Below are 16596 nucleotides of genomic sequence, written 5' to 3'. Positions count from 1 at the left end.
CCAAGCAATGCTACCTGAATCTTTTCTCAGGAGGCGTCATAATATCTGATGTTAAATAAGAGTTATACCTCACAACTTTGCGGGGGTGAAGGACAAATACTTGTTAATCTTGACAGCTTGCCAAGAGTCATTTATGCAGTGATTGTTTTACTGGTATGTATCTGTGGCTTAGAATACATTTAAGTTCTGTGTGAACTGGTTGATTTCTAGGAGCTTCTTTGGCTTATTTAATTACTATGCGGGAGTGTTCTAAAAGTTCTTTTTAGATTTATTAATTGGATTAAAAAGTCTGCTGGTACAGAGTTTGCTCTTATCACAAGTCACTGTGTAGAGTGAACCCATCTGTAAGTTACTGGTGGAGATTGTAGCAGGACCTTCAGCCTTTCTCCTGAGACACAGTAAACGAACACAGCTTTTGGCTAATGTGCTTGAAAGGCAGGTCTTCTGACTGGTGGATTATTTGAAGATAATCTTCTCTACCTACTATTTTTGTTGGACGGAGATGATGTTTTGAAACCAATTTGTCTGCTCACTAGATCCATGTGTTTTGTCTTCAAATTTGCTTTATTCTCCCTTGACTGTGAGTAAGAATGTCCTTCCTTGGCAGCAGTTAGTAAAATCTAAAATGTCTCTTGTGATCACTTCGCAAATTTAGGCATGTTCTGAATAAATTAGGGAACTCTGGAGTAGGAATGCAATATGGATATCAAAAAAGGAGCAAAGTGCATTGATGTGAAAGGAAGACAAGAAGGTGACCAGGAGTAGTCAGTGTGGATGGGGAAGTCATGCTTAACCAACCAGATTGCCTTCTATGGTGGGACAGCTGGCTGGATAGATGAGGGAAGAGTAGTGGGTGTTGTCCACCTGGACTTCAGGAAGGCTTTTGACACCCTCTCCTATGATATCCTCACAGGAAAGCTTAGGGAGTGCAGACTGGACATGTGGACAGTGAAGTGGTTTGAGAGCTGCGTGAACAGCTGCCCAAAGAGGTTGTACAGTCTCTTCCTCTGGAGATATCTGTAGCTGTCTCTACTCAGTCCTGAGTAGCATGCTCCAAGGCACCCTATGTTAGCAGGAAGTTTGGACAAGATGACCTCCAGTGGTCCCTACCAACACGAACCATTCTCTGTGGGTGACCAAGTTTCAGATTCCTGGTGTAGCACTTGGCCCAAATGAAGTGGAAAACAGTGAGGAGAGTGACTAATGATTGATATCCTGTACAATAGGCATGTTTTTGTAGTTTGCTGAGATCCATTTTTGCCTATTTTATGCAAATACACAGATAATTGAGTAGATGGGTATGAACGTGCTGACTTTAGTGTAGCTGAACTGCTTCATGTCTGGTGCAGACCTGGCCTGTATGACACAGTTACCTAATGGAAATGAAAATAGTTGGATCAATTTTTGCTATATGAACTTTGGATACAAACATAGGAGAATTAAAATTAAGTAGCTTTAATAGATTTTAGTGGTTGCATTGTATTGATTTGCTGCTAGTGTTATGTGAATCCTGGAGATGTTTTACTTTGTGTTGTTAGGAGAGCTCGGGTCTTTATACTGTGATGTTATATGGTGTCAATTCTGCCTCTGCCTGTTGAAGAGAGGTTGCTGGAATTCTTGGAGCCTGTTCAGGAGTGCAGTGTGTGTATTATGAGGGACATGGTGGTCTTGTTTGAATAAACTGTTCATGGATAAGATCAGCCATGGTAACTAGCTAATATCATTGCAAAATCCAAATTATGTGCACCTGCATTCTGCTGATTAGGCCAGGGATGTCAAAAATATCACTTGTCGTTAACAATCTCCTCGTTGCCTGCTGCCAGCTTGAGAATTAATTTTCTTTAAAAGGCAGCTTTCTGAGCTACAGTGAATCTGTCCCAAGTTTGAAGATATTTAAAGTAAAATTCAGCAGGTCTGCTTTCAAAAGCAGTTATGCTGTTTTGGTTTTTCACCTAATGTAATGGAGGGAAAAGTGTCCAATTTAGTCTGCTTGAACCATGAAACTGGAATGCATTAATGCCATTCTGGTTTATAACCATGGTGTTTGATATTCCAGATAACATTTCTAAAAACAGTCAAGAAAGTGCTGAAACACTTGGGTAAGCAGTCAAAATGCAGAATAGGGTATATGAACCTACAATCATAAGATCAGGCTTTAGTAAAATTTGCAATGCATCTTATTTGGGGTGAGCTATTTGACAGTTACTTTTTAAACACTTGGCACTTATGTAATACTTTACATTTTCTAATTAACAAAGCAAAAATAGCAAGGTGAAGTCATCTCACTGAAATCACATGTTGATGCAAACATTATAAAAATACCAGCCTGTGGAGTGAGGAAGAGAAGGATTGACAGTCCTTTTAAAAACAAACTGGTAAATGTTGATCTTAAAGGCACTGTTTTTACTGGAACTGATCTGTGGAAGACTGACAAAAAAGATAGCAATATGCATGCACCTCTCCACCCAGCGTGGTATAAAGGTGTTCCAAATCAAGGCTGTAAAAGGACTGGCATGCCCTTTGGAAATCACTGAGGGAGGATGGGAGAAGTAATCAGTCCTGAGTGTTCATCAACAGGAGAAAAACTCTCTCTTCTCTGTACTTCAGCAGCAATTTGGGAAGAGTCACTGCTTGAGCCAATGATTGACGTGCAGAAGATGCTGCAACAACGATGAGCTCTTCAACACTGTGGTGTGGTGGTGGTGTGCTCTGAAGTGTGCTCTGCTGGGTGGGAGTAGAGAGTTCAATCTATAAAGGCCTGTTAAAATTGCCAGGAGAGACATGGTAGCTTTAGCAATGATGTGTTTATATTATCTTCTGAAAGTAAGGCCTTGCTCTTGTGCATGTTTCTTTGTTGATTAGACAAATTGGACAAGAAATGGGTTAGCTTCCCTTCTGCCTGGACTTCTAATGTATTTGTACTGTGGGGGATCTCACAAAATGTTTGTTTCTACCAGCTCAGTGCTGATGCATTCAGTTTCAGTCGTGTAGTTCTGAGTGTGCCAGCACTAAAGCAGATGGTATATGGAAGTGCTTTATGCTTCTGTTTTATGTTCGGGAGAGGAACCAGAAATGCCTGTCTGCAGTCTTGTATCCTCATATATAGAGACTAGAAAACACTTTCATTTGGGAATTTGTGGTTTGATTGTCATGTAAGAAATTCACACCTGTTTTTTTTCCTTGCAAGTGCACATCTCCATAATCCACGCTGATTTTTTTTTTTTTTTTTTTTTTTTTTTTTTGCTACTTTGCTACTTAGTTGTCTCCTGTGAAGCAGAAGTTGAAAGTGTTTTCAGTCAGGCAGATATGAACGAAAGTGCAGGCACACCATCTGGTTTTGTAGTAATGTCCTCTGTCATGCCAAGCAAGGTTAGATTCTTAAGCTTGAGCAGGAGATCTGCAGGTGATAGGTGTTCCAGTTAAAAGCATTGCAAGTTCTTCCTTTTCAGCTGAAAGAGTGAGCACGTTTGGAAGATCAGTTGGCAGGACTATCCTCCACTGGAGATGTGCAAACAAGGTCTGATCATCTGGTCACATTGGCAAGCAGGCAAAAAGGAAATTCCATGTCAAAGCTGATGGAAAACTAGAAAAAACATACAGTGTAAATTTTATTCTTTTTTATTCTGTAACAATTTCACTCTTTATACAGGTGCATAGTGGGCCCACCTGAGATCAAAGTTCCATATGTTTTGGTATTTTGCAAACACCCAACAAACAAATTAGTCTAAAGATAAGGGACATAGGATCAGAAGTGACATAAGGTCACACAGGGGTGAGGTGAACAACTTGTAGTCGCTCAGTGGTCATTTGCAGAATTGATACAGGTACTGTTGCTTTCTAATGCAGAGCCTAAGCAGCTGGCATCTTTACTGTATACTATTGCCCTGAATCATTCTTTTTCCAGAGAGAACAGTTTGATTTTCATAATTTCAGAAGACTTGTGAAATCCTTCTTGGGAAGTAATGTGATCTATTTAAAATGAAACTGTGTTGACAAAAACTTAATCTCTTGAGTCATCAGATGTATAAATAAAGTGCTCAGCCTGAAAGCTGTGGTCTGTCTTTATCAAAACTAGTTACAGCATTGTCATTGATTTCTGTGTCTAGAGATGCCTGGATGGAAGTTACTTCTATTGCCAAACAATGTGAACTCAGTTGCTCTAAGAACCCAGACTGACTTTCTAATTTAATGCTGGTATTAGTGATTCCGTTGTCAAAGTTCATGTGATTGATGAAACAGAATGAGATCTTCAGGGATCCAGTGGAATTTTTTGTTAACCAATATGATTTCCATGCCTGGTACAATGAGGATTGAAACTTGTTCACTGTATGGTGCTGCTAAAAGATTTTGAAGTTTCTGCACTAAAAATCTTTGGTCAGTGGATTCATGGGAGAAGAAAGAAGGTGCTAGTTCTGGTGTCAGAGTGTCATGGAAACAGATGTTCACTGTTTTCCTTCTCTTTCTAGACTGAACAGCAGTATTGTTAGACCTGATGTTTTAAAATATAAACACTGAGTCAATCTGGATCTCTGCAGGGCAGAACTTCCCTCTTTTTACCCATCAGTCATTAGAGTTAGACTTATCTGGATATGCTCTGTAACCGTGAGCTCCACCTAGAAGGGGTTAAGGTCATGCTATACTTTGCCATCATCTGAAGTAAGAACTGAGATCTTAACCCCTTCAAACTCTGCTTGCAGAGCAATTTTTTTTCTTTTCTTCAAAGTGAGTAACTGATATGAGAAAGTTGTAATGCACACCTGGCTGTAAGCACTGGGACTAGAGGTAAAAGCTGGGTTTCAGGACAGCACAGAAAATGGTGTATCTGCCTCATCTGAACCATACAGAGGGGGAAGTTCATATGGATGGCTGGCTATTTTAGTATCTTCCTGGGAGAGTTACTCAGAGAAGAGGGAGTCATCAGTTCTTTTCCACACTGCTCACTGCTTGGCCTGAATTATTTGGTGATACTCAGCCATCCAGTTTCAGGCTGTTAATTGCATTTCATTGTGTGGGCATTGTGCTCCAGTACTGGTTGAAAGAAGCTTCCAGGTGACCATAAAAACTATTGTCTAGGAAATTAGGCAGTTCTTAATTAACTGACTTGTAATTTCATTGTTTGGGTTCATATTTGTCTTTAGGATTATGAGTGGTAACTCCATATCTACCTTGTGAATGTGCAGGTAATGGTCTTTTATACTTCATATTTATTTGTTTTGGGGGTTTTTCCCTCGCAGCTGTGTGGGTCATCTGCTAGCTTTTGGAGAGGCCAAATTGCAATGTGAGTTTTGCTTTTCTCTTTGTAGATGCTGGCCAAAGCAAGTGTCGATTAGAGAGAGCTCAAGCACTGGAACAGGCAAAGAAGCCTCAGGAAGCAGTCTTCATCCCAGAATGCAATGAGGATGGATCTTTCATGCAGGTAAAATTTCTATTTGCTTCATTCAGCCAGGCTTCGGGTGTCTGTGGGAGATTCAGTGTTAAGGGGTGAGCCAGGTGATGATAGCAGAGTGGGTGCACACTCTGACCCAGTTATTTGGGTAAAAATTTGAAAGCTGGGAACTTTGTTAACCAAACAGAAGTTTTGATTCCGTCACAATACCTTAAAAGACACACACATATGCAATAGCATCCAGCTCCAGTGTATTACAGAAAAAAATGGCATTAATTTTCAGCATTGCATAGAAAAAAAAACAGTTGCAGGGGAGGTCAATTTTTCCATGAAGAGGGGCTGCAAAGAGAGGTGTGGCTTACATACACAGAGCAGGGTGGATGCAGCTGATTCTGCTCTTACCTCTGTTTCATCTATCCCAGGAGAAAAAGCAGTCTGTTCAGCCTCTTCCTTCTGCTGGTTACTTTTTGTGATATATATCCTGTAGTGATTTGGAGGACTGGCAGAGAAGAGATGAGACTGTTTTGTTTGGGTTTTTGATTCCTCACTGTTCAGTTGCTGAAGTTTGCCAGAGCAGGGTAGAAATGAAGAGTGATACCTGGTTCTGTTACCCCTTGCATATTGAGCAATGTCCTAGTGCTGACTGAACTGGTTGTTAAAAATGGCTCATGCACAGTTTCCTGACACAATTTCATGCTATCTGCTCAGTTTTGCATGCATCTAAAAAGCTAAAAACCTGCAACCTACAAAACCTGTGACCTCTACTTTGTGGGTTTAGGTAAATCACAGAATGTTTTTTGCCTTTTTCATACTTTTCATACATCTCATAATGCTCTAGATACTTTCTTTCTTGGAGAAATTTTAGGATATATTGGTTGTTTGCAGGGTCTTCTGAAGTTAAAAGAAAGTCCAAGACAGAATCAATATTGGCTTAAAAAAGATGAGAAAGGCAGAGAACTTTGGATTTGGTTCAAACATTTTGTGATGCCTGGGGGGATAGGAGAGGAAAGATTTTTTTTTTGTGATAACCCACCAAAAATTTTATTCCCCTCAGTCTTACCCTCCCATTATCTGGTGTGTGGGAGTGTTTTTGTTTTGTTTTTGTTTTTTGATGATGATGTGGAAAAAGTTGTATTCATCCTGCAAACTCTGCATGCTTCTTTAGAGCAGCATTCTGTTTCTGTACTGTGTGGACCATCATGGTAAGGTTGGGATAAGAGAAGATGGCTGCAGTTTCTTGCAGTTTAAGTGCATTTTCAATTGTTGCAATTTGATTTTGTGTAGAGCTTCTCAGATTCTGTTGGCACTGGAGGCTAATGTTTATAAAAGCTATCACAGTGGGCCAACATGGAACAAAGTGTTCCATGTTAAATTTCATAGTTCAAGAAAAAAAGGGTAAGGAAAGCAAACTTTGAAATGTCTATTGTCTGTCCATCAACCTCTTGGAGAGGAAAGTAGGTGAAATTTTTATCCTTATAAAAGATAAGGCTGGACAGATAGTATAGATGATAAAGCTTTGTTTCAGACAGGTTTATTTTGAAGGTTGGTACCCGTGTTTGGATTGTGGAGAAGTTGCTGGACTTTTCCTTGGCACATTCCTTAGCCAGTGCTGGTTGCCAGTTGAGGGACAGCATGAAACTGCTTACAAAAATTGTGTGGTGTCAGTTGGCAGCCAAGTGGTATTTCACATTCTTCCTCCATTCAGTTCTATCTGTGAACACTAAAGTGCTTTTGTTTTACCTGGCATGATGAAGGAAGCCTCTGATCTCTTTGTATCTGGAATTAACTGAAATTCATATAATTCCTTGGTTCATAAAAATACCCTGTGTTCCACATACCTTATGAACCAGCTTCATCAGTTATATTGCAGCATTTAAGGTAATTGTCCCTGCATAAGATTTAAGTGAAAAATAATGTCCAAGAAAGCTAACTAGTTTCAGGCTGCTTTTGAGACAAATATTTCCTTTAGCTTCTGGTCAAAACAAATTAAATTTTGATTTAAAAAAAGATGAATAAAGACTAGAATTTTGGTGAACAGTCTAAACAGTTTTGCTTCCAGCAACTCATGAATAGATCTCATCTGGTGGAGGTATTTTTTGATACTGCATCTCTTGTGCAGAGAATTGAAGCTCCTGGGTTCTGCTCTACAGGGAGGCTGTGTTCTTGTGAAGTCCCTGAGGCCTTGCTGAAGTCAGCTCTGGACTGTTGTTAGTTTATTCTGGTTCAATACCTGAATGTTTCTCCATCTAGACTCCAAAATCTCAGATGGGAAGTCTACAACAGAACAGCATCTCTCAATTAAGTTTCTAGGGAGAATACCCATTGTGCTCTTCAACATGGAATCCCCATCCTAACAAGAGTCTTAAGCAGATGCACACGTTTCAGGGTCAATAAAGTTGGCTAGGGAGACTCCTTCAACAACTTCCCCCTTTCTGTGTAACTGTTATTGAAAGAGAGTTTTATGTAGAAGAAAAATTCTGATCAAAGATGCATGCATATATTTAGAATATCAAATGTCTGAATTGTTACAGCACTCATTCAAGCTGTAGATTACTTGCTTTTAGGTCATCTTGCTGAGCCAACTGAACACAGTAGCATTCAGACCCACATCATTGTCCTTGCCATCAGACTTCAAGAGTCTGATATTTAATTTAACTAATTAATTGTTGGGAATTCTTGAAATTTTTGTAGGACTGAAAAACAAGAGTGGTACAGATGTGGGAGAATTAGGTAGTAGTATCTATGTTCAGAGAACCTGCTTGGCCTTAACTAGATTGAACCGTTGCTTTTGTAGTTCATCATAATTATCTTGATTAAAACTAAACTGCAGTCACTCTGGGTAAACACTGAAAGTGGGGCTGTTCCTCTGAAAGCAGCTCAAGTTTGCCCTTTCCAGCTGCTGGAGCTGTAGCCAGTTCAGTGCTGGATTTGGGGCTGGAGGCACTGCAGACTGGATGGGGCTGATGAGAACGCAGCTCCTCTGCCAGAGCATGTGCCACGCGGGCAGCGACTGCAGGAGGAAGACCATGCTCACCTTACTTCCTCCTGCTTTCCCACAGGGCTGGATCTACCATAGTTAGATGTGGCAACAAGGGTGAAAGGGAGAAGGGCCTAAAGGCAAAGGCCTTAGTTTGGCTTGCATTTAAACCCTTTTGTAGAGAGACATCATGCATGTCTTAAAACACTTATATGACCAGTCTGGTTTTGATTGCCTGTGAAATTTAGACTGAAATCAGTGTTGCCACCAATTCTGTTGCTCAGCTGATCAGTTTTCCAGTTTTCTTATGCATGACTAGTTATAATGGGGTTTGTGTACTGCATCAAGAGGAGCTAGCACTTGTCAGTTCACTGGCTGTCGTAACTGTTTCTATGCAACATGTGTGCTGCTTCCCTTGTTGAGTACATGTATTGCAAAGATCTTATCAAGTCCCCTTTTAGTGCTACTTAGGCATCTACAAATGGGGCATGCATTTGCAGGATGAAGAAGTGATGCCACTTGCAGGCATGATGGGATGACTGTAAATGGGGAAGCAGATCAGATTAATTCCTCTGGAATTGCTATGTCTTTATGTTTCAGTCTGTGTGGGGAATATAACTTCCTATAACAAAATCTCTCTACACTTAGCCCACAGTAATATAAGCAGGCAGATAAAATTTGCGTTATTCACAACATAAGAATGTTTGCTAGATACGAGTAATTTGATTAATTGTAGAAAACTGAGGTCACTTTTGTGCAGAATTAACCATGACTAAAACCAGTTTGTCTTCCCAAGACTTTTGCTTTTTTTGCTGGTATTCTGTATTTTCCATAAATGCCATTCCTTTTCCATGCTGCACTTAACCTGCTGTGATCTGTTCTTCATAAACAACAGGAACTAGTGGGTAATCTGCACACTTTCTTTTGCTGCCTAGTGCCATTGGGCTTGTTGCCACAGGCTGAGGGAGACTTGCGTTCTTCATACTTTTTCCCCAAGCAGTTTTTCAGAAAAGGTTGCTGAGATTTTAAATGGGATCTGTTTCAGAGAGATTAATATGAACATGAATAATGTTAATCCTGCCTTGGGGGTGTAGTTTTGTGGGACTTTGTGGTATGTCTTGCTGTTTGCTGCCACCTTCCACTGTCTAGTTGTGGTTTCTTTTCCTTACAAGTCTGCATAAAACTGAGAACAAATCTCCTTGGAAAGTTTCTTTGAGTTTAGGGTTCTTAAAATCTGGCTCCTGGTACAGTTATGATGTAGCACTGAGATTTCTGTTAAAATGAGTGCATCAGTCAAACCTGTGGTCTTATGACTGGTCTGACAGTCAGCCCCCCTAATGAGGGGCTGACTGTCAGAGCAGTTCTGCATTATCAGATAGCTTCCAGAGCATTGCCACATCTTGTAATATAAGTCTGCTTGGAGAGAGAGATCTGTATTATGGTCCATACCAGTAGTTTCACTCTACACTATGCTAATGCACATAAAAAGTTCTGTTTTCTCCCAGGTTCCCCAAACAGCCCTTTCTAAAGATGTGGGGACTCCTTTCAGCCTTCAGTGTGATTTCATGATCCAAGTCTGCTCCTCTGTATTGGCTAGTGTAGCATGATGCTGGACAGAATTACAAACTCACTTCTTAATGCAGCAAGGTACTGCATAGATATCCTTCATTCCCGGGATGCTGTCTGTTATTCCATTATTCAGTGCTCAGATTCCAGCAATACTAAGCTCTCAAAGAATTCACCTCTCATTTCAGAAGAACACGGTCTGTCTTGCTAGATTAAAAAAAACTCTTTAAAAAGCATCTGGTTTTTAAATGGTAGGTAGTTCTGGCTTTTTTTTATTAAAAGATATCCCTTCTATAAATGATGGTAGCTGTAGCTTTCTGTGAATACTGCTCTGCAGGTTTGCTACTTAAACACTTGCCTTCTTCCTGTGGCTTTCATTGTATCTCTCATTTGTATGTTGTGCTAAAGATAAACCATGAGTGGGTAAGGAGGTAAGAACTTTGGTTATTTATGGTGTTTTTTCAAAGTATCAGTTGAGATAGCAAAGGAACAGGTTCTTAAAGCAAGAGTGGACCTACTTATGGGAAGTGACAATGTAAGGTCATTCTTAGCTTCAAAGTGTCACATTCTGTGTCAGAAGCAGAAAGCCTCTCTTGAGGACCCTTTTCCTGAACTAAAAATAACCTATGTACCAGCGTATGTGATGGGAATGCCCTTGATCATGATTAAGATTCTTTTGCTTCAGATAATTTTTTTTCTTGGTTGTATGAACAGTGAAATTCCCATGGAGGAAGCGTTTCTTGAGTGGTGCATAGACTTGAAGGAGGTGGGTGCTGCATAAAGCCCTGGTGGGAACATTTGCACAACACCTTTTGTGAAGAACTAAATAGGAGTGGAGAACAGAAAAAGTGACAAGAATTGTTTAAGGGGCTGCAGTCCCAAAGAGGCTTAAACACAAGATGCAGACTAATTCATAGCTTCCCTAAAATTGCCTATAAAGGTAAGGCAGGCTTCTGACAATAATCAGCTGACTCTTAATGTAGCAAAAAGTATTACAAGATGCAGGGTCTAAGCATTACAGCAAGACATGTGCACCAGAGCAGCAGATCACCATGCAGAGTTAAGATAAATAGCCATCAGGCCAGTGTGTGGTTGTATGCCACTAACGTGGGTTCAGAGGACTTTCTAGTTGAGTCTCAGAGGCTTGACCAAAGGAAAGACTTGATTAAAGAATTGCTGCATCACACTGGCTTCTGCTCCCTGGGTCAGAGTGGATGACCTGCTGGCTTGGAGCTATTTATTTAGCTGTTTTCACAGTGTTTACAAGGAGCACCTGGATGCAACCAGGGTTTGGAGCCTTGCCTGGTGCTGTGAATGCAGTCAGTAGCTCTGCTTCCTGCCCTTAGCCTCAGCAGTGCCATTCAAAAACTGAATGTGTTTTTTCTTTCCTCATAGAAGTATAGCTTTTAATACAGAATGAATGTTCTTCCCTTCTCATTTCTGCCTTCCATTGTGGAAGGACCCAGGAAATGTTTGTTTGATCTGCGATGGGATAGGAATGGGTTGCTAAACATTTCATCTGAACAGCAGTAAGAGGCTAGTCTGAGTGTTCCTGTTGTCAGCCCAGTGCTTGTCCAAGGTTCCTTCAAGCCCATTGCAGGCAACTACCTCTTCCTGTAACTCCATGGAAACTGGTTTCAGCCATCACAGAATTGCTGCTTTGCCTCTGTTCTCTCCATCATATGTGTATATGATTTCTCTCTCACTTCCGATTTCTATCTGAGCAACATCCCCTTGATCCTCATTTGTTAAATAGTTATAAAGGGATGCTGCTTGCTTGTGTGGAAGCTTTACTGTAGAAGCTTGCTTGTTTAGAAGCTTTACTTGGGAATCAGATTCTGGCATTGTCAGTGAGATACTGAAGAAACCCAAAGAATGGCTTCTTTTCCCCCTGAGGAACTTAAGAGGCAGAGTTATCACCCAATGACTACTCTTTTCTTACATATTGTAAGGAATTTTATGAGAGCAGGTGTTTGGCCAGTGTATTGGCTGCTGTTTGATTTTGCACGTTGTAATGGCAGGGTGGAATAGAGAAACTGCTGCTACACTTTTAATTTGGGGAGTGGTGATCTGGAGCAATTTTTCTTGGGTTTGCCCCTCATGCTTTTCATCTTTTAGTTGAGACACAGGTAAGATGACCTATCTCTCCATGAAAAATAGGAATGGTGTCCTTCTGCATGATCAGGGATTTGGCTGCTTGTAGTGCTTTAAAATGCAATTGAATTTTTTTTTAATTGTAGATGTTAGTGGGGTATCTGCTGAAGACCTCAAATGATTTACAGGTTTTATTTATCTGATTTCCTATTATGTAACTTACAATACAGCTGTTGTGTGTTAATCTGAGATACCAAATTCTGTCGTGTGCCTTTCCAGCTGTAACAGGCGCATTCTGTAACTGCAGCTTGGTTAACAATCAAGTCTATTAAGTATATAAGATTGTATTTTATATATAAGATTGTATTTTCTCTGCCTCGATGCTTAGCTTTAGAAGACTGAAAGCCAAAAAAGTCAAACACGCTTTTTCTAACATGTATTTTGATAGAGTCAAAATTAACTCAATAATTGAAGATTAGATCTGTGCAGTAAACATCTGTCATGCTTTCAAACTTACTTACCTGAAGATAAGTGTTTAAAAATCTCGCTACTTTGGGAGTAGGATGAGAATGAGGTTCAATTTTGGGTTGACAATTGAAATTTTATTTAGAAATAAAAGCTCAAATGTAAGGTCAATGGAAAATTTTAAAGTAAACCCCCAAATTTTGGATATCCATTGCTGGAGGTGCTCTGAAATAGTCAGCATTTTATGTTTGTTTACACACAGTGCTTACAAAGTGTACTGGATCAGCTGTTGCCTTTATGCTTTTTTCTTACAGTATTATGTAAGTGATGAAGAGTTTACTTTCCCTCCTAGCCTTTAAGATGCAAACTCTAGGCTGTAGGCCACTGCTGTTATGACCCTAAATTGTACTGAGACCTGGTCAGGTATCACGGTGAAAGGTGTCTCAGTGTGAAGACCTTCAGGAAAAACAACTGCACTGATTCTGCAGATTTCTGCAGTGCCCATTCTTCATGGCTAGCTGTCTGGCCTTTAGGATAATGGCTGAGCTTTAATTGCAGCTGTTATCTGTAGAAGGGAAGGCCTTTGGTACTGCAGTAAAACATGTGGTTGTGGTTGTTGTGAAAGTGCTGAGTGCTGTCAGTCTCAGATGTTTTTTTTCCCCTTCCTTTTTTTAATGGCAATCTCTTTCTTTTCTTAATGGCAACATGGGGGAAGAAAAGGTCATGGGATACCAGTCCAAGGAAGACTAGCATTTCTTAGCCTAGTTATTTACAAACTTAATTCACTTTTTTATGGGTGTAATGTGCTTGGCTTCCATAAATGAGCATATGTAATTCGTAGTTCTCCGCTGAGGTGTGTTACATAACATACTCTTAATGCATCTGTCCTGAATTAGTGTCAATACATTTTTTTGACTCCTCTGCCATGTACTTTGTTATTTTTCTGAAAGTTTGGCTAAAGGACTATCAAGTGACTAATTACTTGAGTTTTTTAAATGCTGGGTACACTGGGTTTTTTTATATAACGTAACATGGAATAGTCTTGCCCTACAATTCAAGACCCTATCCTGGCATTTAGCTCTATCCCTTGGTAGGATTTTTACAATTAATGCAGCTTCTTGTGCTGTTGGGAATGCAGTCCTGTGTGTGTGTGTGTGTGATCAGCAAAGATAAACTCTAAACCTAAACCCAAGCAGATCCATCACATTTGTTTTGAGTGTTCAATTGATTACATTGAGCAATAACAAATATTTTCTAACTTGATTATTGTTTATTATAGTCATAGTACTTTAGAGTAATTTGCCATCAGTATTGTGATATATTGAGAGAAGAAAAATGAATCTGCAAATAGCAGTGACAGTGACTGCAGTAACATGGGTACATGAGATGACTGTTGATTTTGGCTACTAAAAGTAAATGCTTGAGGCAAAATGATTGATTTGCACTTTAGTAAAACCCAAGATAAACAAGTAAAACCCAAGATAAACACGACGTACTGTGTTATAATTGCTCTTAGATCATGTTTTATGTGCTATTCAAAGCCTTTAAAAAAAACTGTCATTAAGTCTCTGTACAAACTTTGCTACCTTAGGGCATTGAAGCCAGCTGTCAGCGAGGGGGAATGGCTGGTTTTGCTCTGAAGGATCCCTAATGAGGGGACCAGCACAAACACCCCATCACTCTTCTCTTCTGTGTGAAGAGGACTGGAATTGGAAATTGGTTTCAGTGAACTTGTTTGGAAAAAGAGAGAATGAACAGAATCCATTTTAAAAGTAAAATAAAAAGGCAGCTTCTGAAATGGTCTTTTCCATTTAATGTCTTTTTTTCCAGAAATGTATTGAAGGAGCCATCTCTAGTTTATAGTAACAGGATGCACTTCTATACCATTTCAAGGTACTGATGTGCACATTTAATTCCAGCTGAAAGTATGCTTGTTAGAAAGAATTTTGGGACCTGTTAGTGTTTACACAGATGCCTGTACAATGGTAGTTTACTTTTATCTCAAAGATGTCAAAGGCATCCTGAATTTCATCCAGTTGTTGGCTACTCTGGAAGCTGAGGCAAAGGCTGTCATTAGATTTGTTAGGCTGAATGAAATTTTAGTGGTGCTGAATTAATGTTGCCATAGATGTTACTAAGATCAGTCTGCTAGATCAGAACTTACCCTTATTTGAGAGGTTCTGTATCTGAATTCATAATTCTGGTGTCTTTCTGTGGTGAAGGAAGGAACTGGGCAGCTCTAGATGTTCAGTTCAGAAGTAGAGCTTTAAAGTCAATCAAGATGAATTTTATACTGTGTACCTTTTGACTCACTAGAACATTCATCAAATGTTCTTAAGTCCATGTCAATATATGAGGAGCTAGCATGTTGGATCTTGCTCCTGCTGTGTAGTTTGACATAGTAACACAACAGAGCTTAAATCTGTCTGGAGAAGGTTTGTTAACCAAGTCAGTATCGCACTTTTCCAGCCATTACTGAACAAAATGCTTCTGAAATGCCTACAGATGCTGCTCTCAAGCAGTGGCTATGGAATTTGGGATAGGGTGGCCTTTGCATAACCCAGTTGGGATGCAGCAGGACAGGTTTTTAATAGTAAACAGTAAGTGGGATGTAGCAGAGGGTGGAATGAGCTGAGACACAACTGCTGCGTCTCCCAACTAAAGTGTTCTCAGATGAGTACTTGTAACTTCTTTTGCCTCCTGAGTTTCAGCTGCAGGAGTTGGAGTAGGAGAAATCATCTTTCTTGGGGTGTGGGGGGGGGTGGTGAGGGAAGAAAAGATAATGATATCCAAGGTAGTCTTCTGTAAGACCTTCTTGCTCTGAAGCATGTGTTTGTGATACCTCTGGGTTGGGACTTTCAGTAAGATGCTGAATGATAATAAAGTGGTTGGTGATAGAGTGAGAAATGAAATGCCTGCTCTTTGTTTTATTAAACAGGTGCAGTGCCATACCTACACTGGATACTGCTGGTGTGTGACACCTGATGGCAAACCTATTAGCGGCTCTTCTGTACAGAACAAAACTCCTGTATGTTCAGGTACTGTGGGACTGGCTTCAGCAAATACTAACTTGATAACCAGAGGGTTGGGGTGAATGCATCCTTCTGAGAGCCCAATCTTTCAGGTGACTTGGCCAGTTTACCCCACTTAATGCTGCACTTTGGACTCTGGCATGTCCACCCTGCAGTTAGGATACAGACACTTCTGCAAGGCTCAGAAAGAAAAACCACTAAGGTGACAACCTGTGGCAGCCAAGGCAGGAGTCGGTGTTGCTGTGTACACCAACACCAAAGATTTGCTGAACGGATGGGATAATTTTTTCCATGAGCTGTATTGTAATGAAATGGTTCTTGGGCTGTATTTTGTGGAACATGGAGTAATTTTTTGTACAGAGTGATTTCAGTTAATTCATGTAGGTGGTTCTGTGCAAAACTGTCAGTTTCTGGGGTCCTGCTGTTATAATGAATTTGGGTCTTTTGGCCACGTTGCTTAGTTTAGGATCCCTGTGTTTGTGTCACGGGGTGGACAACACTGGGCTTGTGCCACAGCTCACAAGAGGGAGGTCCAGACACAGGCTCTTACTCATGTTTATTAAGTGATGTGTTTCTGGGCACACAGCCTGACATTACTTTGCTCAGCATTTTATTGACACCAAATCCACAAGTTTCTTTAAAAAAGAGTAATGTTGTTTTTCTTTCTTCTCCACACCGTTGGATTTGGTACTCCATGGCTCGAGTGGAATGAGATTGGGCTCCAGATCTTCATATGGCCCTGATCAATAGTGGTCTTGTTTTGTGAGCTGTTGTGAACAGTCCTGCTGTGACAACACCACAGTAAACACAGGCAGAGTTGTTCTGTACTTTGGGGAGAATTGAAGGGCAACACTGGCATTATGTTGCCTTCTCGCTTTCCTGTCTCCTCCCCAAAAAATTAAAGAAGGAAAAGGCAGTAAGCATAGGAGTGTGTTTCTAACATGTTCAGTGATGCCACATGTCTTCATGCTCTACAGTCTGCACCTCAAGGGTTTTTAGTATAGTTCTCCTCTCACACCTTGTAGTGTTTGCCCTTTAAGTAGGAGCATGAGAGCAGTCAAACCTTTAGGACTTCG

The 16596-nt window shown here is 40.3% G+C and overlaps 1 protein-coding gene across 4 annotated transcripts in view; it reads left to right on the top strand.

Annotated features, from left to right (window-relative positions):
* The window catches only part of SMOC1 (SPARC related modular calcium binding 1), a 126798-nt gene that overhangs the window by 43401 nt on the left and 66801 nt on the right, over positions 1-16596 (top strand). For all 4 annotated transcript variants that reach the window (XM_066552082.1, XM_066552083.1, XM_066552081.1 and 1 more), the window contains exons 3-4: positions 5304-5416; positions 15427-15526. In XM_066552082.1, the coding sequence (XP_066408179.1) occupies positions 5304-5416; positions 15427-15526 (213 nt within the window). The remainder of the gene's footprint in view (positions 1-5303; positions 5417-15426; positions 15527-16596) is intronic.

Source organism: Molothrus aeneus, chromosome 6 (assembly GCF_037042795.1).
Source record: "Molothrus aeneus isolate 106 chromosome 6, BPBGC_Maene_1.0, whole genome shotgun sequence".
NCBI lineage: Eukaryota > Metazoa > Chordata > Aves > Passeriformes > Icteridae > Molothrus > Molothrus aeneus.
This window is presented reverse-complemented; position numbering and strand designations above follow the sequence as displayed.